The 26,468-nt window shown below is 37.2% G+C and overlaps 1 protein-coding gene across 2 annotated transcripts in view; it reads right to left on the reverse strand.

Annotated features, from left to right (window-relative positions):
* Inpp4b (inositol polyphosphate-4-phosphatase type II B) overlaps positions 1-26,468 on the reverse strand; it is a 756,225-nt gene that overhangs the window by 93,035 nt on the left and 636,722 nt on the right. For both annotated transcript variants that reach the window (XM_026386173.2, XM_026386174.2), the window contains one exon: positions 13,477-13,636. In XM_026386173.2, coding sequence (XP_026241958.1) covers positions 13,477-13,636 — 160 coding nt within the window. The remainder of the gene's footprint in view (positions 1-13,476; positions 13,637-26,468) is intronic.

Below are 26,468 nucleotides of genomic sequence, written 5' to 3' on the forward strand. Positions count from 1 at the left end.
AGCCTCAGCTAAGAAGCAAGGCTACATCTGGAAGGAATGTGCATCAGGCCCGGCAAATGGAAAAAGGGGTTATGGTAACCCTGGCAGGAGGCAGCACAGGGTGCTGTGCTTCCTTTGACTCTACCACAGAGGTCACAAGAGTATGATACAGAGGACACAGTTGTACCATAAAATAAAACCACTGTACTGTCCACTGGGGTAAGTGACTGCTCTTGGTACCTTCCACGTGTATTATAAATGAGTGTACTGCTCAACCCAAGTAAGACTGCAATGAGAAAAACAGAGGGAAACCTTTCCTCATGTCAAGGGCATCTTGTTTGTTTAAACCCTGCCAGTCTGAAGACAGTGCCATAAAACTTCCCAGTCTTGCTCTTAGAAAAATAGCAAAGGAAGTACATCAAATGATATCCTGCTTGAACTCCTCATTTTGTAGCACAAAGTTGAAAGCCTTTAGTAAATTCTGCTAAGACAGTTTCCAGGAACTAAATCCATTAATCAAACAAGCCCTGTATTTGTGGGAGGACAAAAAGCTTTGAATTCAGGTTGTGCTGGAACAGGAGGAGTCAAGATTCACATTCACTGGGCTTATTTTTTCCTGTAGACCTCAAATAAACTGTAATCTCAGGACTCTGGCCCACAAACAGGCTGGATACTGGAGAACAAGCTCCATAGGTCACAAGTTACAGAGCTTCCTAAAGTCATCAATGCATCTGCATCAGATGGCTCTGGTCATTTAAGTGCTGTGTAGCATCTAAGGATGGAAGAGAGAGGCAGTGGATATGAATGATACTGATAGAACTGATGTACAGGCAGCCAGAGGAGGAAAGTGAAGAAGGGAAAGCAATATTTTTTTCCAGTAACTTTCAAGGTCAGGGGAATACAATGCACCATTTTTTTTAAAAAATTTTTACAAATGCAATAGAAAATCTTGTGCAAAGATTTAACTTGTAAATGTTGACAGGTAGTCAAATAACTGAACTGTTCCTGTTCCTAATATGCACCGTATATTTCTCAGGTTACCAAAGTGCACTGGTAGGAGGCACCGTTTCCCTTTTCCTCCATCTATACCAGTTTCCCTGTGGCAGTGAGCATCCCCATGCTTATGGGAAAGCAAAGTCATTTTTCAAAAGTAATTTCGAATCTTAAAGTACATGTATGATTCTATAGTAAACTTTAGGAGATACCTAGGGAACTGATTTTCATGACATTATTGTAGAGTACCATAAGTTCATGCCTGATAAAATTTAACTTCTTGTTAAAAAGGTGATAGCAAAAATGATTTGTATGGAGGAAGATTAAAGAAGAAGCTTTTTTTCTATTTTTTTTCCTCCTGGAGAACAGAGGTAGTGCATCACAAAAGTCAGGAAGGCAGGCTCTGAAGCAAGACTACCAGGGTTGAGATCCAGGGTGCCACTGGAGTAGGGGATGGCGGAGCATCAGGGGACTTTATCACCCCTTCTTGTCCATTAATTGTCCTATGAGTGCTGTGAACACCAAATGAGTTCATGCAGGCAGTATTTTCAAAACAGTATTTAGCACACCTTAAGCAACCTATAAATATGAGCTTCTATGTTAAAAATAATGGAAGTAACCATAATTCTACATGCTGCCCTGCATCTTCCTACCTCCCAGTGTTGGTCCATTATGCCCTTACTTCTGTCCTGTTCCTCACGATGGACTACTTCTTCTCTAGCTTGGACCAGCCCTTCTTACGTGCTTAGGAGCATCACTCCTGCAATTCCCCTCCCTCCTCTCGAATTATCCATGTTTTCTTTTTCTCATGGGATCCTTCCCCTCCGCACAATTTTATCCCCTTATCTCTAAAAACAACTCTGGGTGGCCCCTATTTCCCTCAGTAACTTCTACCCTACCTCTGTCTGTTCCCTTTCATCAAACTCCCCAAATGTGTTGTCCATAGGCATTGTTTCCTGTTCCTTTTCTCTGTCTCCCTCTCAACTCATTCCCCTGGGGTTTGAAGCCACTCTTGTCAATGTCCCCAGAGACTGTCCACAATGCTAAATCCAAACTCCACCTCTCAGGCTTCTTTGAACTCACCCACCGAATCCCACTTTCGAGAACACCATTTTTCTTGTTATTCCTTCCACCACACTGGTTGCTCCTCATTCAAATAGTTGATGGTTCCTCTACTTCTTTCTGACCTTTTAATATTGAGATATCCCCAGCTATAGTCTGTAGGTTATTTGCCTTTTCTATATACATCAAATCATTCATTGATATTATTCAGTCTCCTGGCTTTAATTACTATCTATTTGTCAAGATTTTTCTAAACTAACATCCTTAGCCTGAACATTTATCAGAAACTATAGATTTTTATATCTCAATGCTTACTTGATATCTCCACGTCAAAGTTAACCTGTTCAAAATGAGTTTCTAAGTCACTTGTTAGAAGGCCTTCTCTATCCAGAGTCTTCTTCAACTAATACATAGCCCTCTCAGCCTTCCATTTGCCAGTCAAAAATTGTTGAGTTATCCTTGACGTCTTTTCTCTCACTCTGCCACCAAAAAACTCTCTTGGATTCACCCTCAAAATAAACAGAGAACTCACGACCTCCTCCTTAGGCCACACCCATCTTGTGCCTCACCTACATACACTGCATTCGCTGTCTAAGTGGTCCATACCTTTCCATCTACAGTCCGATCTGAACACAATAGACCAGGTGCTAATTGAAGTTAAATTGGGTTAATCTTCTGCTCAAAACCCTCCAATTCCTCCCCATTTTTCTTGGGGTAAAAGCCAACATCTGCACAAAACTCCTATATGATTGTTCCCCTAAACTATCTCCTAACTTCATCTTCTCTTCTGTCTGCTTCATATTCTTCATATTCTTATTCGAACCAAACAGGCTTTCTTGCTATTTCCTGAATATGGCAGGAACATGTGTGCACAAACTGTCTTCTATGTCCAATCCATTATTCTCCAAGATGTCTACATGGCTCCCTCCCTCTCCTCTTTGCTGCTCTCCTGAAAATGTCAACTTCCAAACAAAGCCTACTGTGCCACTGATGGGCAATCCCTGGCCCATGCCATCACTCCAAAACCCTCATGCTTTACTCTGTGTTTTTCCCAAAGCATCTGTCACCGTCAACATGTTATATAATGCCCTGTTATTTTTAAATGCTTTTTTTTTTCTGCTAAAAACAATTATGCTTCAGGAAGGTAAGCATTTGATTTATTTTGTTCATTGTTTTATGAACAAAAAACACAGACTAAATGACTGTTAAGAATTTAGCATCTCCCTTACCATCATAATACTTTAGGACTGAAAGATTCCTTACCAATTTTTAGATAATATTGATCTTTCTTTTAAAGAAACTGATGCTCTGAGAGTTTAAATGACTTGTTAAAGGCCATGTGATCAAACAAGTCCCAGACTGTGAACATGCCAAGGATACTGCCTCGGAGGCCCACACTGCTCTGTTACATCCATCACAACTCATTGCCTGATTTTTAAGGAAAAAAAAAAATAGATTCCTGATAAGAGTGGTCATTAAAAAGGTCACAATGTAAAATGTTATTGGAATTATGCATGTTTAATAAAAATCTATGGTACTTTGGATTATCTATTATTATGGTTTGGATGGAAAGTGTCCCACAAAAGCTCACATGTAGGATAATGCAATAAGGGTCAAAGGAGAAATGATTGGGTTTTATGATTTAATCCCCTAATAGGATTAACTGGGTGGTAAGTGAAGTGGTAGGGTGTGGCTGGAGGAGGTGAGAATTGGGGTATATATTTGTATCTGGCGAGTAGAGTCTCTCTCTCTCTCTCCCTCCCTCCCTCTGCTTTCTGATCAACATGTGAGCTGTTTTTTCCTGCCACACTCTTCCACCATGATATCCTGCCTCACCTGGAGCTCCTAGGAATGAGTAGGACTTCTATGGACTAGACCTCTGAAACCGTGAACCCTCAAATAAACTCTTCCTCCTCTGCAGTTGTTCTGGTTGGGTCCTTTAGTCACAGCAGCAAAAAAGGTGACCAATTTACCAATTTTTTTAAACTTATAGATACACTTTAAAAGTTTTTTCACCTGGTAAACTGTTAGTTTTTTAAAAGACTAACCCATTCATCTTTCTTTTCCCCAAAATTCTAAACATTAATGTGTAGAAATTCATGGAATTCAGGAAAATTAAAATCTAAAGCCTTTGAAGAAAATGATGCTTTATATATACATCTTTGCATTTTATAAAAGCACTGAAATAATAATAATATCTCATGTTAAGGATAAGTTCTGAGGATATTAGCAATTACACTTGTGTGCATAAATGTGCATATACATTGAAGAAGTCACTTGACAACATCAGGACAAACTGCTTAAGCATTCTGGTGGATAGCAGTCCTCAATCAAGTTGACTAGGTCTTTATTCCACTATGTTGGGTCCCTATCATTTGACAACAAGTATATTAGACTTTGGAGATTCCAGCTAATCATAAAGACTTGGGGCTGGGATGGTGGCTCAGTGGTAGAGTGCTCGCCTAGCATGCATGAGACACTGGGTTAGATCCTCAGCATCATATAAAAACAAACTAATATATCCACCTAAAACTAAAGATACATAAATAAATAAATATTTTAAAAAAGAGACTTGGCATATTTTCTCAGAGAGCCATGTCTAGTAGGGGAGATAACATCAAAAATATTATGCATGATAAATCATATTCATAGGTTTCAAAGGAATGGCCCCAAAGCCACCCTTTTCTGGCCTGGGTTTCACCATGTTTTGATCAATTTAACCCTCTGAATACTGGGATATTTCACATAAAAATTCAGTTTTACTCAAAAATCAGAGAGATAATGACTTCAGTTCCATGTTCCCCAGTGGAAACGATGGGCTGGGGCTGACGTGGTGGCCTCATTTCAAGGGATATATATTCTTTGGTTTGCTCTAGTTTTAATCCCTCTCCTGGACTCATCCTTACTATCTTGAATGATGCTTGCAGGCCCTTGTTGAGAGCCACAGCCAAAGGGGCCCCAGCAAACTTCCAGCTGCCAGCTGATGATTGGCTCACAGTGGCCCCAGCAACATGTAGCTGATTGGCTCCTCTGCGGTGATGTTCATTGGGCTGTTTCCCTGCCCTTCAGACTGCCAGCTGATGATTGGCTCACAGCGACCCCAGCAACATCTAGCTGATTGGCTCCTCCACGGAGCTGCTTATTGGGCTGTTTCCCTGCCCTTTCAGACCACGGAGCTGCTCATTGGGGGACTTCTTTGGCTCCGCCCACGCGACTCAGCCAATCGGCCTCAAGAGCAGGAGGATTGTGGGAGGTGGTGAGTTTTGTGTGGGTGAGAGGCTTGTGGAAGTCGGTGGTGGCAGTTGGGCTCTGAGGGGTTTTTTTTTCCTGAGGAGCTGTTTTGCTTGGCGTGTGTGGTTCTAAAAATAAAGTTAGTTTCTTTTGACAAGTGGCTCCTGAATTGTGCCCAGCCAGACTTGGGCAGGCCCTTGTGCCTGCAATCCCTGAAGAAGGTATGACTACAGAATCAGAAGAATTCAGTGAAAAATAGAAGTGCAGAATCCTATTCAAAAGGCAGTAAACAAGGCTTTTCCTTTCTCAGTGGTGTAACTACCCACCTGCCATGGTGGTGAGTGATTTTAACTTACTCTTTCATATCACATTGCCTTGTTCATGGGCCTATGTGAGTTCAGAGCCTCAAGGAGCTCCAGTCTGATCCTGGCTCTCCAGTACCATTCCTAGGCTCCATGGTTAGTGGGAGTGAGAAGCAGTCATTGGCTGGAATGGGGATGGGGGGACAGGGCAGACATTGGAGAATCCCTCCAATTATGAGGAGTGGTAGAAATGTATGTGAGTCAAAGCTTCAACTCCCAGGTCCTGCCTTGACTGACAACAAAACACAAAGGCAAAGATAGAATTACTAGAATTTTCAAGATGGTAACTCAGAGCATTATGCCCAGAGCAAACAGTTCTAGTGAGCAAGAGGTCATGGGCAACAACATTGGTCCCACAGAGCCAGCTGAGGGAAGGGGCACAAGGATGTGAGGTTCGGGCTTGAGGGAGGTGGAGAAGGGCAACTTTTGAAGGTCTAGGAGTAAGAAGCACAAGGTGAGATCTACACAGTTCAATGTGCCTGAGCATGAACATGGAGGAGGCAAGATGAATAGCAGGAGATGTCAAGGCATGGTAAAGCCAGGGTAAAGGAATTTGAGTGCTTATCAGAAGTAAGAAAATTAAGCAAACAAGTGAAGCATCAGAGGTGACTGAGAAAGTAAGTCCATTAAAATATCAAGGGCGAAAATAAAGACAAGTCAATTCATATGCAAAACTGCTCTTGAAATTTAAGCACTCCTTTTCCCAATGGACATATGAGGACTTGGGTTCTTTTTAATAAATTCTATCAGGAATCACTCTACGTGAATTAAAATACGTATTGAGATGCCTACCAGCTCTGTGCTTTCAGCCACAGTATTCAATTTCCTTTCCTATAAAATGAGGATAAAAACAGAACCTCCTCCAGGTGGGTCATGAGGAAGGAGGAAGGGAGAGAAGTCTTAGAAAAGTGTTTTGTCACACAAATGTGAGCACAGCAAGTGTGAGCTGTAAATAAAATTATTATAGCTTTTTATACCCTTTTGTAATATCCAAACTGCACTTGACTTTCATCCCTTGATGCTTCCCACACCTGAGCTGAGGGTGATCCCCAAACCTGGGGCTCTTTTTTTTTATGAATTTTGCTCATACTTTCCTATTCTTTCTCTTTATATTTTATTCAGTTTATTCTGCCTACATGTTGATGCCTCTCAAATGTATACTTACTATCCTAAGTCCATTATCTTATCAATTCTATCTTTAGAAGACATTTAACTTGGATAATTCCTTTCAAATACAACTTGCTCACACAGGAGACTGCATAAACAGGGCTATGGTTGAATGTTTATGAATACAGTACATGAAATAGGGTAGATGTTGGACAACACTTTATTGAATGAAGGAAAGGATCTTCATCTTCCTTTTCAAACTTAGAAAAAATATTTAATGCTTGAAACATATAAATATATATTGTGATATATAAATCTATCCTTTAACTATTTCTAGTATGTTAGACAAAAAGCTCATCTGTGCAATCAAAGACGAAATATGGAACAGAGGAGTGATTTGCTTAAACCTTCAATTTTTCCCTATCTTGCATTTTTCAAATGACTAATCTTTGGCATTCATAAGCTCTTGATGACTATTGATATATTACTGCCAAATCCCTGGTAGTCGTCAGACAACTATGTTAACTGGAGTCAGCCAGAATAAAATTAAATAAATATAGTGAAACCTCAGATCCCAGAGGGAATGTGGAAAGTGCTTTGCAAGTTAAAAGAGAATTATGAAGTGGTAAGGAACATTAGTACCAAGGAACTAGAAGTGAATTCTAAGCAGTGATAAGTGAATTAATTCTGTGATCTGCATGGACATTTACCTCCTTTGAGAGAGAAAACAGTGACGACTTGAAGCCAGCATGAGCTCATAAATGAAAATTATGTCACTGGAGTTTCATCTCCTTTCTGACAGGGCTTACAGCTGGGTAGATTAGGAAGAAGAATGGAATGGCATAAGGTATTTGGCCTTTCACAGAACAGATCATGATATGCTTATGAAAGATGGAGAAATGCAGGCCATGCAATAGCAGCGATGGCTGCATACACAGCTGACTGAACACACATACCCGAAGGGCAGGGATTAACAAGTGCATTTGAATGCACATAGTTCTTTTTCATGTTGTGCCTCAAGGACCTGTATTAGCTCTGTTTTCCCATCATTTTTATCTATTACTTTTATGAATGTACAGGAAATGTGTATAAAATGTGAATGAAATAAGTCTGAGTAGGACAGTAGAAATGATGGATGAAAGAAACAGGTATTTATTAAAGTGTACTCAAAAGTGTTTTATACTGTCGTCATGGGTTTAGACATCCATCTCTTCAGTAGAATTGAGATAAGCTGTCTTAATCTCCTTGTGCCACTAATATTTCACAAAGTCCCGTGTAGAGTGGTGCTTACATGTTGTTTGATAATGAAGGATGAGCAGGATGAATCCAGTTCAACAGAATTATGGACACCAACAGAATTACTACTAAAACGTGGTTTTCCAAAAGCTAATGGGAGCTTAGGTATCACAATATTAATAGTAGCTAAAATAGGGAGGTGGACTTCCCGAGTTGCTCTGTAGTTATTAGGCCACTGGGTTTGATTCCTTGGACTTCTCAAACTATAAAGGGTCTGAGAAAAGCAACTACTGGATGCATTTTGAGTCTATTTCTTTGAAAAATCTCACAGACATTGAGAATTCAAAAGGACACAATATGAGTTAGGCTTCATTTGGGAAAAGAAAAGTAAGTTTCTCCTGTTTATTGCAAAGGATTACATTTGGGTCAGTGGGAGAAATTAAAGAAAACATAATTGGATCAATGTCTGAAGCTTGCTGCCTAAAAAAATAAAAATGGTTTCAAGACTGGAGATGGGCATTAGAGGCGAGGTGAAAACCGGCAGAGATATTCTGGGCAAGCTTCTTCACATAATTTAGGAGGTCTCATTACATAGTCTTTAAGACCACATCAAATCTAAGATTTTAATATTCTCTGATTTAATCTTTGAGCTCTCAATTTATCATGAAATTTAAGGCAAGTGATTCTACACATACAACAGATGCCCATAAATGTGTTTACGTGTATTGAAAATATAAGAACAATCTGTGTTCACTAGGCACACACATGCTATAGATGTTTGGAATGGCTATTCTATTATTTGTGTTCAAAACAGTCGGGAAAGTTTTACTTCTCTCACCACTATATGCATTCATGCTGAAAAGAAATTTATTAAGCAATCAAAAGATATATCATAACATTCTGGCTCCAAAATAAACAAGCAGAAATCCTTCAAACTACAAATTTAAAATACTATTAAATTAATATACCGTAACAAGAAAAATCTACAACCTGATGAGGAATATTTATAGGTCAGAGAGGAGCATAAGAAAATGGATAAACATAGTGATAATTCACAAGACCACCGTGTAGCCATGTAAAATATAAAACAGCAAAACAAACACAAATACAGCTAAAACGTAAAAATAACGGAGGGTTTGAAGAAAGAAAAACTAGTATAAGTTTGATTTACCCTATAAGATTTAGAAATATATTCCAATACAAAAGATAGTATAACTGTATATAACATAAAATTCAAGAAATTTATTAGAATTATTTGCAGAACTTAATCTGTAAAGGAAAAAAAAACAAGAAATGATACAATATGAAGACTCCTTAATAAATGATGGTGCAAAAATGCCTAATATGCCAGGTTCCATAGTGCATGCCTGTAATCCCAGTGACCCCAGACACTGAGGCAGGAGGACTGCAAGTTCAAGGTCAGCCTTGCCAATTTATCGAGGCCCTGACTCATGATGGAATAACAAGAAGTAAAAAGGTCTGGTGATGTAGCTCAGTGGTAGAGTATTCCTGGATTCAATCCCCAGTAAAACACTCATCATCATCATCATCATCATCATCATAAATAAAAGCCTAACAATATTTATCACTTATCACATCATCTATTATAATAAATACTAGATGACTCAAAATACTCTATCAGTTCACTAATTAATTGTAAACAAAGGAAAGCATGAAGGATTTTCCACCATGGCAAGGGGATGAGGATACATATAATAGTATTAAAGAAATAGACTGTATCACAAGAACAATATTTTGAAATACAGCAATAAGTTATACAATGTCAACTTCACAGAAAAGCAGAAATTACGGTAACTTTCACCCAAAATAGCATGAAGTCCGTGAAACTATTTAAGGCTGGGAAGATGAATCTGTAGGTGATTGTAGACCCTGGAAGTTAGAGCACCTGTTTCTTCAAAGAAGAAACAAAATGCCTACATGCTCAGGTGCGGGTTTCTAACTGCTGTTCTCCATTGAAGGAAACTAGGGTTCCCTGGAAAGTGGGTGGACCTGGAACTCAGAAATGCAAGATGAGCCTGGAGCACCCATGATAAGGAAGGGAGTAAAGAAAGTGAGAAAGTAAAGGAAGAATGAAGACTGAAAGTGAAGGACTAAATAGTGGGAGAGAGCAAATCATCAAAAGGACACAGAAGCACAGAGCTCCTGAGGCTAAATCTGGAACAATTTGAGTCAAGATAAATACTGATAATAGATTACAAACCATAGGATATAGAAAATTTTTATGATCTCACATTGATAGAAATAGATGAGTTGTAACCATGAATACATAATTAAGTAGATAAGCTGAATAAATGAACAGGGACTTCTAGCAATCTAATTTAAAAGACAATACTTGAAACATGGAGATTTATATATTCAAAATTGCTTGTGCATTAATCCATTAATTCCAGCATTATTATAATAAATGAATACCTGAATACCTGAAATGGTGGTTTCCCTGGAGGTGAATTAGTTTACAATTATTAAGATTCCACAAAATGTCTGAGAAAATAATAATACACAAAACACTCAACGTCTGTATTTATAATGTGTGCTTCAATTTGGTTAAAATACACATGAGTGTGAACGAGTGTGTTTGTGTGTGTGACTGTTGAGTATGTGGATGTATTAACATAGGAAATGTTCAAAATGGTAAAATCACATTGAAATAAGAAAAAAAAAACATTCATGATGGTATTTGCTTTTGTTTACAAATTTTCCAAGTTATCACTTTCATGTATAAAATTTTTTAAATACAGGTAATTGGCAACAGGGAATGCATACCTCAAATATTTAACTAGAAATAGTTTGGGCCATGATACAGGCAAATACATGACTTTCTTCATTTGTTTACGCTAGCTTAAAAGGCCACCATATATTTCTCTACTGTATTGCTTTGTGTGAAAAAAGTTAGGTAGAAACAAAAGTCCCACCCCCCAAATAAGAGGAAGGGTATAAATTATTAACTTTATCTTGTTTTGGAATATGTCCACACAATGTCTCACATATGAATAAAAAAAAGATTCACCTACTCTTATAGATGATTTTTTTTCCAAATAATTTTACTTTCTAAAGTGTTATTTTTTATCATACAGATACAATTTTATAATGAAATATGATATACATAATATGTATTAAATTAATATTTGACATTTCAATGTTTTATTAATTAAGTGAACTCATCAGTTGAATCCAATTATATTATAGATACTACTGCATCTATAGAATGTATCTACAGAATGTATACATACTTTAGCACACTCATTTGTAAAATATTTATATATGTTAAGCATTTTTTATGTGTCAATTTTCTCTCTAGAAAAAGCACTCTGTAAGTAACTATATAGCATGCAATATTTTAATGTTTTAGTGAATAATTTAATAATGTATACTATGTTAAATAATTTCATGCAAAATGAATATTTTATCTTATATGTTTAAATAATGACATCTAAAATTTTATAACATAATGAAGAATGGACAATGGGTGAAATAAATATATGTAACAAAATAAAAATAAGACGCTTAAAATAAATTAGAACACAGTATGTTGTAGTTTGACTCTAACTATCCACACCAATGATCTGGTTGTGATTTCTACATTTGCAGCAAGTACTGTCTGGTCTTAGAAGGTGTGTACTCATTGCTTCACATTCAAATAAAATCAATTCATTTAATCTTATGGCTGATTTGTCTACAAATTTTTTTTTATTTTTTAAAAATATAATTTGTATCATACATGTACAAACTTCTAAACATAAGATGTAGATAAAGTATGGCATTTCAAATATTAGAATATTTTTCTTTTTCAACAGACATTTGGGGAACAAACAAAAAATGTAGCAATAGCTGTTATCCTTTATTTCTGTTAAAAAATTATGTCTAGTAAACCCATCTATGGATAAAATAAGTCCCTTCATTTTTTAATTCCGCTCACTTACCTGATTTGCCAGCACACAAAAGTGTCTGGCTCACAGTTCATAGTCAATATATGTTCAATTAAAGAAAATTGAAGTACGCTATTTCTTTATGATATAGCTATGACAAGCTTTCATTTTGATTCATGTGAAGTTATAGAACTGTACTAGATTCATTAGCTAATCAAAGTGATATTATTAAACAAGAAAAGCCCCATAGACCGTGAGACCAATTAAGTATGAATATGAAGAATACCAAATACAATCATCATACAAACACAATCCTCTGTAGACTTTTCAGTTGTGTGAGTGTGTAATACAGGAAGAGGGACCATCTTTAATAAGGCGATATTGGAAAGTTGTGGTTTACAAATGTGATTAAGAAAAGGGTCTGCTGTTAATCAAGTGATGAGAGATGGATGTTTTACATAATTAAACTCCTGATGAAAATGTCAGTAATGGAAATCGGGAAGACAAATTGGAAAACACAAATTTAATCTTATAGACATCTATACCTTCTGAGGACTCATTTTCCTAAAGTAAATAAAGAACAAATTTCAGGAGGTAGACAAATAGTGTTTATTCTCTCCAAAACAAGATACTTAGCAAAAAAAGGTTAAGTCAACTCTAATATCAGTTCCTACTACCATAAAGAAATATTTTTGTATGGATTAATAAAATTAACAAAAATAATCATAAAAGTCATTTATGGGGATACAACTACAGTTGACATTCTATATGATTTGCCAGTCAACCTGTGAATATGACATGTATTTGAAAATCTCACCCTCTCCTTTCTTTTTTTCACATGTGTATGCATGTGTTTGTGTGGAAATCTATTGTTATGACATATTTTTTGGAATAATGCAGAAACACAGTTTTCAGATTCAAACCTTCTTATATGGTCACACAAAAAAAATCCCTCAGGGCTTCTTATGGTGGTGCACATCCATTGTCATAGCGACTCAGGAGACTGAGGCAGGAAGATCACAAGTTCAAGGCAAGCCTCAGGACCTTGATAAAGCCCTAAGCAATTTAGCAAGACCCTTCCTCAAAACAAAACCAAAACTAAAAAATAAAAAAGGAAAAGGGGCTGGGAATATAGCTCAGTGGCAAAGTGCCCCTGGTTCAATCCCCAGGACCAAAAAAAAAAAAAAAAAAAAAAAAAATCCGGCAAAAAACATTCTATCACACTGCATTCTGTTCAAGAACTGTGAGAAATAACTGTGTCCTGGTATCCCTCAAATTTGTAAGAATTAAAAGCAATCATTGTTTTTTTCTTTTCTTTCTATTAAAATTTTGGGAGAATGTGTGAAAGTAGATTAAACTCTGTCAGACCCTTCAAGAGAAAGCACTGTTCTTTGTAGCAAAAGAAAAAAAAAAATAGGCCTTGCAAGCAATTCTGAAAACACAACTAGGATCCATTTTGATTGTCTTCTATCCTCCAAGCCAAAGCAGTGGAAAAGTCTGCTACCAGCACTTTCACCAAAGGCACTGTTGACTTCTCCTTTTCTATCTCATTTCATCATGATTTTTTCATTGGATTTACTCAGTCAATAATTGGGGGAAAAATAAAAAGGATTCCTTACCCCTTGGATGAGATGTGATGGAGTCCGCTAGCGAAGGGTCCTTTTCTCCATCTTTGCTGCCTCCGCTGCAGCCTTCGCTACCGCCATCTCTCTCAATCAGTTTATCTACCATAGCAATAATGCAGTTCAGGCTCTTCCCCACGTTGGCCCACACCCTATCCTGAAAAGAGCATGAGTATCACTACATGCTTTGATTGCAAGAACAAGACAAGGCAAAATCAGGTGCATCCAGTTTAGAGAAGCAGTGAGGCAGGTGGAGGAACTTGCTGAGATTCTCTCATTCATTAGGTCAGACTGTGGATATACAAGAAATCCGTTTTCTCTGGATAAAGCCCAAATAAAGTTTTCCTCAATCTCTTTTAGTGAGTCCATTATTTTTGCTCTGTCATATAAGAGATGATGAACTTATAAAATATTAATCCATCACTGAGTACAAATTATGACAGTTGAAACTAGAGATACCTGTTATCTTTATCAACACTTAGTAAGAAAGATACAGCAAAGATACAGCAGTATTTTTAAAGAATAGCGAGCTCTTGCATTACAAATCCTGTTTTAAAAAGTGGTGGTACCTCATAGATAATTGGAAAATTGCTATTTTAACCATTTTTATGTATATAGTTAACTACCATTAATTATAATCACATTTTTGTGTAACCATGACCTCTTATCCTTTTTCAGATATTTTCATTTGCATAAACTAAAATTCTGCACCACTCAGGCATGAATTCCCCATCCCTGGCAACCATCATAGTTTCGTGTAACTATGAATTTGACTACTCTAGATACCACAAAATCCTGAAAGTGTGGCTGGCCTTCAGACCACCTCTAACAGAATGGCCTAGCAGATTAATAAGCAGATCCCTGGGGTCTACAGAGTCCATCAGAACCACTGGGGACAAATCAGTGTAAATTAAAACAAAAAATTTTAATATTTTTTATAGTAGATGGACACAGTACTTTTATTTTATTTTTATGTAGTGGTGAGGATCGAACCCAGTGCCTCACATGTACCAGGCAAGCACTCTATCAACCGAGCTGCAGCCCCAGCCATATAAATTAAAATTTTGACAAGCTTATTATATGCTTCTGACCACATCAAGTCTCAAAACCTCTAAGTCATTTGGTGTGATTTACTTCCTAGGAAGTGTCTCACATTACCAAGAAGTCTCTGGGTCACTAATCTTCAGATTAGTACCCATATTTGTTTAGGGTGATGCACCAAACTGAACTCTTTGATTCATAAAAATTGCATTAACTTATTTATTTATTATTTTGGGGGACCAGAGATGGACCCCAGTGCTTAACCACTGAGACACGTCCCTAGCCTTTCTTTATTTTTTGAGACAAGGTCTCACCAAGTTGCTTAGGGCCTTGCTAAATTGCTGAGGCTAAATTTGAACTTGGGATCTTCCTGCCTCAGCCTCCCAAGCTGCCAGGATTACAGGTGTGTGCCACTGTGTTTGTCCTCATGATTTTTTTTTAAATAGACATTTTAAACATAGTTATCTAGATGGAAGTCGATCACCCCTGGCTTCCTTCCTCACTGTTCTTTGCACTTGAATTAGATGAAGGCACTGACTCCCTCATCCCTATCTCCAGATTAAAGATCCAAATGGATTTCTGGTCCTTTCCCAGCATTATGGCACAGAGTAATCTTTCAGCGAGCACCTTCTCTGTCCTAGAGCTATTTTAGGCACCTGGAGTACCATTAAATATAAAGACAAACTCAAATATAGTATGTCCTTGGTGGTTTGTATATTTTCCCCCAAAATGTGTATTTATCACCTAGGTTAATTTCGCTAGTTTGTAAATAAGTAAACTAATTTGGGAGAGGATAAATCTAGGGAGAGAGAACTTAGTGGAATTTACATTATTTGATGCTTGTCTCTTGTAATGACTAAGTTAGTTGAATAATTCAACCATATTAAAACAAATGTAGGTCTGGGTAGTCACACAGTTGAGCTGAGGAAGTAATGGGGAGTTTTAGAAAAGCAAAGGAAAGTTAGGAAAGGTAATTCTGAGGTCCTCATGTGAGATACTACTAGGAGACTTTGGGGCAAGCACTTCACCTCTGGGGAACCAGAGTTTTCTCCTCTATAATTTGGTAAGATAATTCCAGCTCCACCTGCCTCACCATGCTGTGGTAGGAACCAAGTATCACAGCATGATTTCTAGCAAAGTGTTTGGAAAAAATTATTACATTTTTACACAGTTTTATCCAGCTTTATGGGCTTCCCTAAATGAGTCAAGTTTCTTTCCCTCATCATATAACCCTGAATGGGAAGTATGATATGAATCACAAACGAGTATAAAAATCCTTCCCTTGAAAGGAGATCTTTCCTCCCAAAACTGAAAGCACTTCTCTTCAAGAAAATGAAGACCCTGATCACATCTGTGGAGTGCACCATCCTCTTCCTACTGTCTGACAAGATGAAGGGAGATACCTCTGAGCCAGGAACCAGGAGGGCTAAGGAAGCTCACCTGTGCAGGAGAGGTGGGGGAGGAAGGGCAGACAGCCTGAGGGCCGGGCATCACTCACATTGGGCTCTCACATTCCAAACCCAATAGCCAACTTGATCTTTATTCAGAATACGACTGAATGACTACCAACTACCAACTGCATCTTTAAGGTGGTTCAATTGAAAAATTCAGCACCAGTCTAGCTAATCCTGGGAACAAAAACGCTTACTTGGGAGAGAAAAGGAGGAGGAGATTCTCCTCAGTTTTCCAGGTTAGCTTTGTACATGAGATATGTTTTCAATGCTCTTCTTTTGCCAGTGTTGAAAGGAACTTTATATTTTGAACAAATACCAAAAGTAATGTTTCATGCTGCCTTCCTGATGGAGAGCAATATCAAGGATGGATCAACTGCTCTTAATGATGTTCCCAAGAGCCTGAACATAAAGAACATTAAAAGATAATGTGACATTCACACCTGTATACTGGCAGACTCACCCTATTCTTTATCTTTGGAAAAGAGATGGTGAGAGAACTCAGCTTTGGTACACTGCCTCCTTCTCTTTAAAGGCCTCTTCAGAATAGATTAAAGTTATTGATTTGTGCCTTTGTCTCTCAGGCTGGACTGGGAACGATTTGAGAGTTCTATTCACACTGTAGACAAAGGACCTGGTTCTCCATGACTTTTGTTGGAAGAAAGGAAGGGAAAAAGGCAGAGAAGGAGGGAGGAAGCAAGAAGAAGGAGGAGTGGGGTGACTCCACTTTAGAGAAGAAGAGCTGGTATCTATATTCATCTGACATATGCACATTGGCTAATTTAACCTTCAAAAACTGCCAAATGAGCTTAATATCATTGACTTAGTCTTTAGCAAAATGAAGAGACTTAGGGTCAAAGAGGTAGAATAACTTTTTTCAACACTAAAATGTTAGGAATGTTCTAGAAATACAAACTTTTGGACTCCAAAGACTTGATTCTCTCTCAGGAAGAGTCAGAAGGAGGGGCCAGGAAGGTTAGATAGAGGGGAGTGTCATTTTGCAGGAGTAAGATGAGGATAAGTTATCTGAGACTTGAAAATGTGTCTGCCAGCAGCTCCTAGACTTAACAATGACTCTAAAATATGAACACACTGGTCAGATGTACCCATAAGTGTGAGTCCAAGAGTGTCCCAGTAACAGGGATGGAGCAGTGCCTACTGGGCTACCGTGGCTTCAGGGACCATCAGCATGGGTCAAGGAATATAAATGACCAACATTTACAGAGGATCAAGGCCTCAAGTCCATTCAAGTGACTGGAACAGAAAACAGATTAAAAGTTACAGGAGGAAAGATAATAACTCAGTTAACTAAGAGCCTTGAGTATAAGGTGGTCCATTACTTTGAAAATAGGATATCAAGGATAGGTGGGCAAGATGCTTGAAGGGGAATCTTGAATATCTTGAGGGTTTTTTTTTTTTCCAAGTAAGCCAGTTTCTTTACATCTCTGTGAAAACATGCACAAAGGACAATAACCAGCAATTACACCTTCTCGTTCTGATGACTGTTACTCACAAGGCCAGCTCAAATTCTTCTTGATTGAATTGTTGGGTCTACTCAGTGAGGCAGCCCCCATGCTGAAGAAGGCTGGTTAGGGAGAAGACCATGGGAGCCCAGGAGCCTGGCTGAGAATAAGGAACCTCTAGACCTCCACCTTCTCTTTAGCCTGAGGGAGTAGGATTAGCCTCCCCATCCTGTTTAACTCTTCTGCCCCATGAGAGGGTTAAAAATGACCACTATCTATCTCTCTCTCACACTCTCACACACACACACACACACACAAGATTGATGGGCCTTTCCCCAGAAATAGCAGCCAATACCCTGCTGGGCCTCTGGCTGTGCTAAGGATCAATGTAACATTAGTAGGTCCCAGTGTAACCTTTATTATGGAGGCTTAATTTTAATTAATGTTTTTAACCTTAATGGAACTTTCATATCACCTCCTTGGAAAGGTGAACTGGCTGTAAACCTTTTCTGGTTACTGAGGGTACAAAATGAGTGAGGAACTAGTTGCAATATTTATTCCATTCTAAGTCAGGTGTGGTCTAGGCCATAATTTATTTCCTGGTTCGGATCTAAGTGAACATAAAGGTCAAGTCCAAGGACACACCTGCAAAAATTTGATGGATGCATCAGTAAGTAGCCAGGGGGCCCTGACAGTTGGCAGAGTTGGTTAGGATAGGGGTCACAGTGCTTACTCAGCATGCCACATGTTTATGAACTTGGTGGTATTCAAGAGAAATCCTGAGTGCTTTGGATCAGCAGTTAACTTCAAAAGGAAATTTCAGTAATGCTTAGCAGATCAACTTTTCTAAGGCCAAATTTTGATTAGCAAGTATGTTAAGATGCAACCAGAGCTGATATGGAGAGCCAAAATAGCCCTGTCAGATATGTATTTCCATGAATAATTTCCCACTTGTCATTATCAATTTTAGAAGTCTTTGATTAGAAATAGTCAGTGAATTAACAAAACTGATCCCATCTTTATAAAGGAGCTTCGGTTTATCCTTGAGCTGAATGAGAGCAATTTGTTCTATACTGGCCAAGTTCCTTAACGCTGCAAGTCTTTATTCCTTTAACAGCTTGATAGCTCTTCTCTATGAACCCTAACTTTATCAAGACAGGTAGGTAAAAGAAGTTGCATGTTAAATATTCTATGGTCCAGTTAGTACATGGATGTTCCAAGCTACATAGCACCCAAAACACACACACACACACACACACACACACACACACACACTCACACACATCTACTTAACATGGACTTCTGAGATCTATCAGAATTAAATGAGCTTTGCCAATCTTTACTTCCTATTCATCTTTCTGCTTTGATTTCACTTAGTTGCTCATGTTAAAAGCCTTGACCTTCACTTCACACTCAGTTCAAATCTACTCCTCTTATTCTGACATTCAGTCCTTAGTCACACAAATGGACTTGGATAATTAGCTACTGTTTGTCCAGAGGTGACCTCCCCATGAGTCCCTGGTTTGGATCCTGCTCAGACCTACATTATTAGCTTCACACTGTCAGGTCTATGCCTGAGTGCCATGTTCACCTTCATTTATCGCTATGTCTATTTTATCACTACTGGTCAAAAGTAGTCTTAATGCTGCAACTGCTATCACATTCTTCTCTCAGCCAAGAGGCACCTCATATCGTAAAATTAGATAATTCCTATTTCTCCTTAGTCTTCAAAATGAAGTCTCTTGCTGTCCTAAAGACATGCTCTTAAATTAGATCAACCCATTTTTTACCAGGCATTTGCTATATGCCTGCTCAGTGCTAAAGATCAAAACTTAAAAGAAACTTTGGAGAAACTAATATTTGTATCATGACAGGCTAATTTTTAAGCCTAGAATAACTTCTCCCTTATTTCTATCAATCTAAATTCTTTTCTGTTCAAGGCTCACCCATGTCCATGAATTATTCATGTTACTCTCTCTCTGCATAACATGCTCTTTATGCCATTTATTTCTAATAAAGAATGCACTCTATGAGGAGAAGGATTATCCATTCATCCTTTTATTTTCAGGTTCTACTACTTACTCATCAGGATATAAATGAGAATAAATAAATGAATGAATGAAAGAGAGAAGGAAGGGAAAGGATGGTTCCTTCATCCTTTCCAACTCTCAGGTAACCTCTCTGAATGTTTTTGACATTTTAATATTGATCATTTCATCATATGGAGTCTTGAAATACATTTCAATGTTTGCTTGTTTTATGACTGCTAGTCATCTCACTTAAATTTCATATTGCTATTAAGCTCAGGTTCCAATGAAGCACCTATATGTTGTAGCATACAATTTATACTTAGTATCTGTTGACTGATTAATATTGTGCTCTTTAGAAGCATATTATATTATGAAACAACCATAAGAAGTTTTTATTATGTGCATCCTCAAATTGAAGTTGGAACCAAGTTCCTTCTCTGAATGACTGAATATATCCTAATAAATGCCGCATTATACTGAAGGTTTTATTTTAGTGAACATTTGTTTAATAACAAGTAGGAAAATCCCACTGATCAACTGAGGCTTTTAATTTTAAATTGATAATAAAATGTTATCTGCACATCATTATATACAAGCACAACTGGTTGACCTAGGTAATGTTATGATTATGTTACATTCAACCATTTTCAAAAATTGATTTTTTAACTGAATGTATCCTAATATATCCAGTCAATAATCTCTCTCTATATTCCTCAGCATTTCCTTTACTTAGTCACCAAATTTGGACTTTCAAAGATTTCTATTGAGAAATAATATTTCATTATTTGCAATAATATATATTAAAGTTTGAGGGTGCTTATTTTGAATGTGATTATACATTTCAAAAGTATTTATATGCAAATCTGTGCAGTTATCAAAATGTATGACATTGAACCAGGTATTGTAAGAGACAGGACAGTATCCAAAGGGGGATGATGACATTCAACTTAAAACCACAGAAAACTCACCATCACCTTTTTGGAATAAAATATCTCTATTAAAACACAGGTGGACTTGGAGGATGAGCTGTTGGTTCCACAAATCTGTCCTTTCACCTGTTCCTACATTAACTGCAAAATACCTTGAACTAGACAGTATGAACACTGTGTTAAGTGCTATAAAACAGTGAACTGAAGGTGAAAGTATTAACTGCATGTGGGAAATTCTAGAAACAGGCAGGATTTCATGAATATGCATGCACATAAAAATCTCATTTGGGGTTTCTTTTCTTTAATAGAACATTTGTGCATTTTAATGGACACTCATGAACTTTGCTTAATCACCTTTTCTGGAATCTAATATGGGATAAGTACTCCAAGCACATTTCTTGAGGGTGAAATGAATTGGAGAAGTCAAGGAATGTTTCTCATCCATCAAGAAAATAGATGGTAGACTACATTCAGTTGTCACATAGGGAACTACTGGCCTCCTTCTCCCTGTCCTTTCTGAAGGGGAAAGTGATTATAGAAAAGCCTCATGCTTGTTCAGGTAACATATGGACTTTATTAACAAGGTGTTTGATGTAAGTATTGCTCTGAGTTTATGCTACTTTTCTAAATTTGACACAATTATTGAAAAATTATTATAGGTCGATGTGGATTATCCATTGCCCTTATGTGACATGAACACATTTACTGTAATCAAAAAGAGAAAATGTTCTCCTAGCTCAAGAATGGAGCTAAGACAAGTGCAGTGGACATGTGTGTAATCCCAGTATCTTGGGAGGCTGAGGCAGGAGGATCCTGAATTCAAAGCCAGCCTTTGCAACTTAGCAAGACCCTGTCTGTAAATAAAATATGAAAAATGTCTAGGGATGTGGCTCAGTGTTAAGCACCCCTGGATTCAATCCCCCCCAAAAAAGGAATGCAGACTAAGATTCACAATCTGATTCATGTTTGCAACATAAATGAGGGAATTAATTGGGTAATTGAGATGTTGAACTGTGGCCTAATACAGAAACGCAGTTCAATTAAAAAATGCATTTGGGATATGACTGAATAATACCAATAGCTTTCAATGTTGTGCACTTTGCTAGAATGAATCAGAATATAAAGGATCAGAAGCTTATGTTTTAAACAATTTATTTGAATAGGGATAGGAAGATTTAGCCCCAAGCCTATCAATGTAATGTTGAAATTAAATCACAGTGTTGCAGAGAATAGCATAATTACTAGAAGCCACAAAAACTGGGTCAACCTAATAGTTTGGTTGGATGACATGCCTTCATACTTTGGACAAACTAATCTTGGAATCCCAGCTGCTGGAAGCATCTGGTGTGGAGATGAAGAGAAATAAATGTGATATTTCATTTTTACCAGCTGGAAGATGAAGAACACTATGCGAGCCTATTTCCTGGTACAGATTGTCATAGAATCCCAAATAATCCTTTGGGGTTTAATTGTTTACTAACTTTTTAAGGAAAACAAACCTTTAAAGCACTCAATCATTTACTAAGTAAAATTCAGCAAATAACAAGCACTTTTGTAAGCACTCATTTTAGTTTAGATCTCTACCATATTGACTAGATAATTATTGTCCAGATTCATATGTCATCAACGTCGTTGTCAACAAAACAACAGAGAAGCCTCAAACAATTTAGTTAACAATGATTCTTATTCTTGACCAGAAAAGAAAGGTTGTTAGATGTATAAGCAGGACAAGACACAAGAGTCATTTACTAACATGAACTCAATTCCAAAATATTTATTACAAGAATAAAGGCAGTTATTCAAGCTAGGACATTTTTATAGCCAAGAACAGAAATTATGTAAAATGAAGAATTACAAAAAGGGAACTACTGTACTCTTATGTGCAAACCTAAGCCAACATAACCAGAGAATATTTTCATATATCACAGAAACCCAATTACACTAATTTAAAACACTGAACTACTTCTAGAAGTTGACTAGATTTGTAATCAGTGCTGAAACTTTTCTAACAACTAATTAAGAAAAAGAAATACACACAAGGCTCTATCTCCAATTCATTTAATGGCACAGTCTCCAATTTTCAATTAGCTACAGTTTCTTTGGATTTACTCATTGTGTCAAAGTTGAATAAAACTTTGAAAATAATCTGAAATGATTATGACTCTGGCAAAATTGTTTCTGTCTTTTTAAAAGGGATTTCCATCCCTTGGAAAGGCATTTTTTTTTCAATAGAAAGTGGTTGCTATGGAAATCAGTAAGAATCTTATAGAACAATCAAACTTAATATTGTTTGTAAATAAAGCAAATTATACTAAGATGAGAGAGTTAGAATTAACTTTTTGGAGTGGGAAAGCGTTTCCTGTAATTGAGGTTAATTTAGACAACATGCTTTCTAGAAACACTGGATTCTGAAAGAGATGCAGAAATGGTATGAAGGAAGGTGCAGAGAGAAAAGGTCGGGACCTTCATTATCCCTCTATAGTCATTTTGCCTTTGAAGGAAATCAAGAGAAACTGGTCAGTCAGTCATTAACTGCAAAAAAAAAAAAAAAAAAAAAAAAATAGGAAGACTTTTTCCTCTGGAAGATTTTTTTTTTCCTAGTACCAGCTCTAGGAAAAAAAAATACTCAAGCATTCCCAAGAGAAGGGGAGAAGGGAACAACTACCAGGTAGACCAGGCTCACTCTTGACAAGCACTGAGATTCTTCCCAAGTTTTCCAAATGTTGCTAATAAGCTCAAGCTCCCATTTCTTTGGTGCACACTTGAAACTCCCCACTCTCCACTTTCCGTTCTTCTCATCACCTTCTCTTAGCACATGAGTCCTTTCTGTGGACAGAATAAAAGCCACCCACCCCCCCTCACTGGAGTCCTTCTTCACATGGTCCCTGTAGCCTCAGCAGAAAAGAGCACTTTTGCCTAGGACTCCAAGAACTGAGTCTCTTCCTTCTCTTGTAAGTATCCTGCTCCGTTAGTAATCACTTCTCTGACTCCTAAAAGCCTAAAGCAATTTAAAAATGAAATAAGTAATAATCACATGCAGACACACCAACCACCTCTCCATGAGGCAACTATTGCAATCCCCTGCTAAAAGTACACTTCATCCCCTTTCCTTTTTTTATTTCGATTTAAGATGACCTTTTATTGATGCACTATAATTGCAACCAATAGCGCGGGGGCTTCACTGTTGCATATTTATGTATTTATTTATATATGTATTTTCTTGAATTATTAACTTCTACTCACAGAATTACTTACCTTCCCATTTGAAATACCTAGGAGACTCACATTCTCAAAAATTATCCAAAGAAAAGAAAACAAGGAGAGAAGAAGAAGAAGAAGAGGAACAATTTTGAGCAGAAGGAAGAAGTTGGGATGTGGGAGAGGGATTGCATATCACAAGGAGGGTAAAATGAAAAAACAAAACCTACCCAATTTCCAAATCCTCACTTGATTTAACACAAAATGGTAATTTTTATTTCAAAAGGTTAACATGCTCTATTTAATTAAATGAGATATAACTTGTTTCCCCTATTTACCCAAACTGTTTAAAATTCACAATCCACATTTTATGATCTGTACCCAATCTCCCCACTTCTCTCAAAGGACAGATTTGGTTCTCCTAATAGGATTATATAATTCACATTTCTTTTTAAAAAAATCACATAATAATAACGTTGAAGGAACACAATGCATTTTCCTGGACCTATCCAGTTAATACAGCATCATTGCACAGGTAAACCATTTATTTCACGACCATCCTGAGAGGTAAGCAGAACAGGTGCTATTTTCATTTCATAGTTGAGAAAATTGAACTTCAGAGAGGTTAAGAGGTATGCGCGCCTTGGAGCTGTGAATAAATTGAAGAAAGTGCAGATAAAAGAGGAAATATTAGATTTGCTCTTTTGAAAATGCTTCAGCAGGAGAAACGCCATCTTAATCAGCAACAACACTTATTCAGCATTTATTTACCTCTTGAAGCCAAGCTCTGTGTTTCCTGTGATTGAAATTTTTTACAGAGAAAGAGCAGGCATCACCTTGTGGTCCCTCAGATAGCACGTTTTTTGGGGAGATCATGGCTGCTCAAATAGTTCATTCCCTAAACACTTAAATTCTAGACTGGCAATAGCTTCACATCTAATATGGCTGGCCCAGTTTTTTTTCTCATTGTTAAACATATGATACAGGGTTTCTCTTTGTGTGTGTGTGTGTGTGTGTGTGTGTGTGTACACAACTATGCATACAACTTTGGAAGGATTTGGAAAATTAATATGCTTTGACTCCATAATAACATACCTCTCTCCTGCCACCTGCCTTTTCATGTCCCTCCTGTCCTATTCTACTCTACTGGAGTTCTTCTCACTACGTTGCTTCTTTTACTTATTCACCTTTATTACATATCTTTTTTTTTTCAAATGCTTATCTGGAGCATATGAATTTTAGAGTACCTGTAGCAACATCTTCTTTTCAATCATAAAATCACGAGCAAGAAGGGTCTAAAAGATCTTTATGTCCACTATCACTTAAATATGAATATATTTTTTAAAAGTAAAAAGAAGAGCAAAACAACAGCAAAAGAAGTAGAAGGCAAGAAATAATTAAAATCAGAGCTGAAATTAATGAAATTGAAACAAAAGAAACAATTGAAAAAATTGACAAAACTAAAAGCTGGTTCTTTGAAAAAATAAATAAAATTGACAGACCCTTAGCCATGCTAACGAAGAGAAGAAGAGAGAGAACCCAAATTACTAGCATACGGGATGAAAAAGGCAATATCACAACAGACACTTCAGAAATACAGAAGATAATAAGAAAGTACTTTGAATCCTTATACTCCAATAAAATAGAAGATAGTGAAGGCATAGATAAATTCCTTGAGTCTTATGATCTGCCCAGATTGAGCCAGGAGGATATAGACAACCTAAACAGACCAATAACAATAGAGGAAATAGAAGAAACCATCAAAAGACTACCAACTAAGAAAAGCCCAGGACCGGATGGGTATACAGCAGAGTTTTACAAAACCTTTAAAGAGGAACTAACACCAATACTTTTCAAGCTATTTCAGGAAATAGAAAAAGAGGGAGAACTTCCAAATTCATTCTACGAGGCCAACATCACCCTGATTCCGAAACCAGACAAAGACACTTCAAAGAAAGAAAACTACAGACCAATATCTCTAATGAACCTTGATGCAAAAATCCTCAATAAAATTCTGGCGAATCGGATTCAAATACATATCAAAAAAATTATACACCATGATCAAGTAGGATTCATCCCTGGTATGCAAGGTTGGTTCAATATACGGAAATCAATAAATGTTATCCACCACATCAATAGACTTAAAAACAAGAACCATATGATCATCTCGATAGATGCAGAAAAAGCTTTCGACAAAGTACAGCATCCCTTTATGTTCAAAACGCTAGAAAAATTAGGGATAACTGGATCATACCTCAACATTGTAAAAGCAATCTATGATAAGCCACAGGCCAGCATCATTCTGAATGGAGAAAAATTGAAGGCATTCCCTCTAAGATCTGGTACAAGACAGGGATGCCCTCTCTCGCCACTTCTGTTCAACATAGTCCTCGAAACACTGGCCAGAGCAATTAGGCAGACGAAAGAAATTAAAGGCATAAAAATAGGAAAAGAAGAACTTAAATTATCACTATTTGCAGATGATATGATTCTATACCTAGCAGACCCAAAAGGGTCCACAAAGAAGCTATTAGAGCTAATAAATGAATTCAGCAAAGTGGCAGGATATAAGATCAACACGCATAAATCAAAGGCATTCCTGTATATGAGCGACAAATCCTCTGAAATGGAAATGAGGACAACTACTCCATTCACAATATCCCCCCAAAAAATAAAATACTTGGGAATCAACCTAACAAAAGAGGTGAAAGATTTATACAATGAAAATTACAGAACCCTAAAGAAAGACATAGAAGAAGACCTTAGAAGATGGAAAAATATACCCTGCTCATGGATAGGCAGAACTAACATCATCAAAATGGCGATATTACCAAAAGTCCTATATAAGTTCAATGCAATGCCAATCAAAATCCCAAC

The sequence above is a fragment of the Urocitellus parryii genome, chromosome 10 (assembly GCF_045843805.1).
Source record: "Urocitellus parryii isolate mUroPar1 chromosome 10, mUroPar1.hap1, whole genome shotgun sequence".
In the NCBI taxonomy this organism is placed as follows: domain Eukaryota; kingdom Metazoa; phylum Chordata; class Mammalia; order Rodentia; family Sciuridae; genus Urocitellus; species Urocitellus parryii.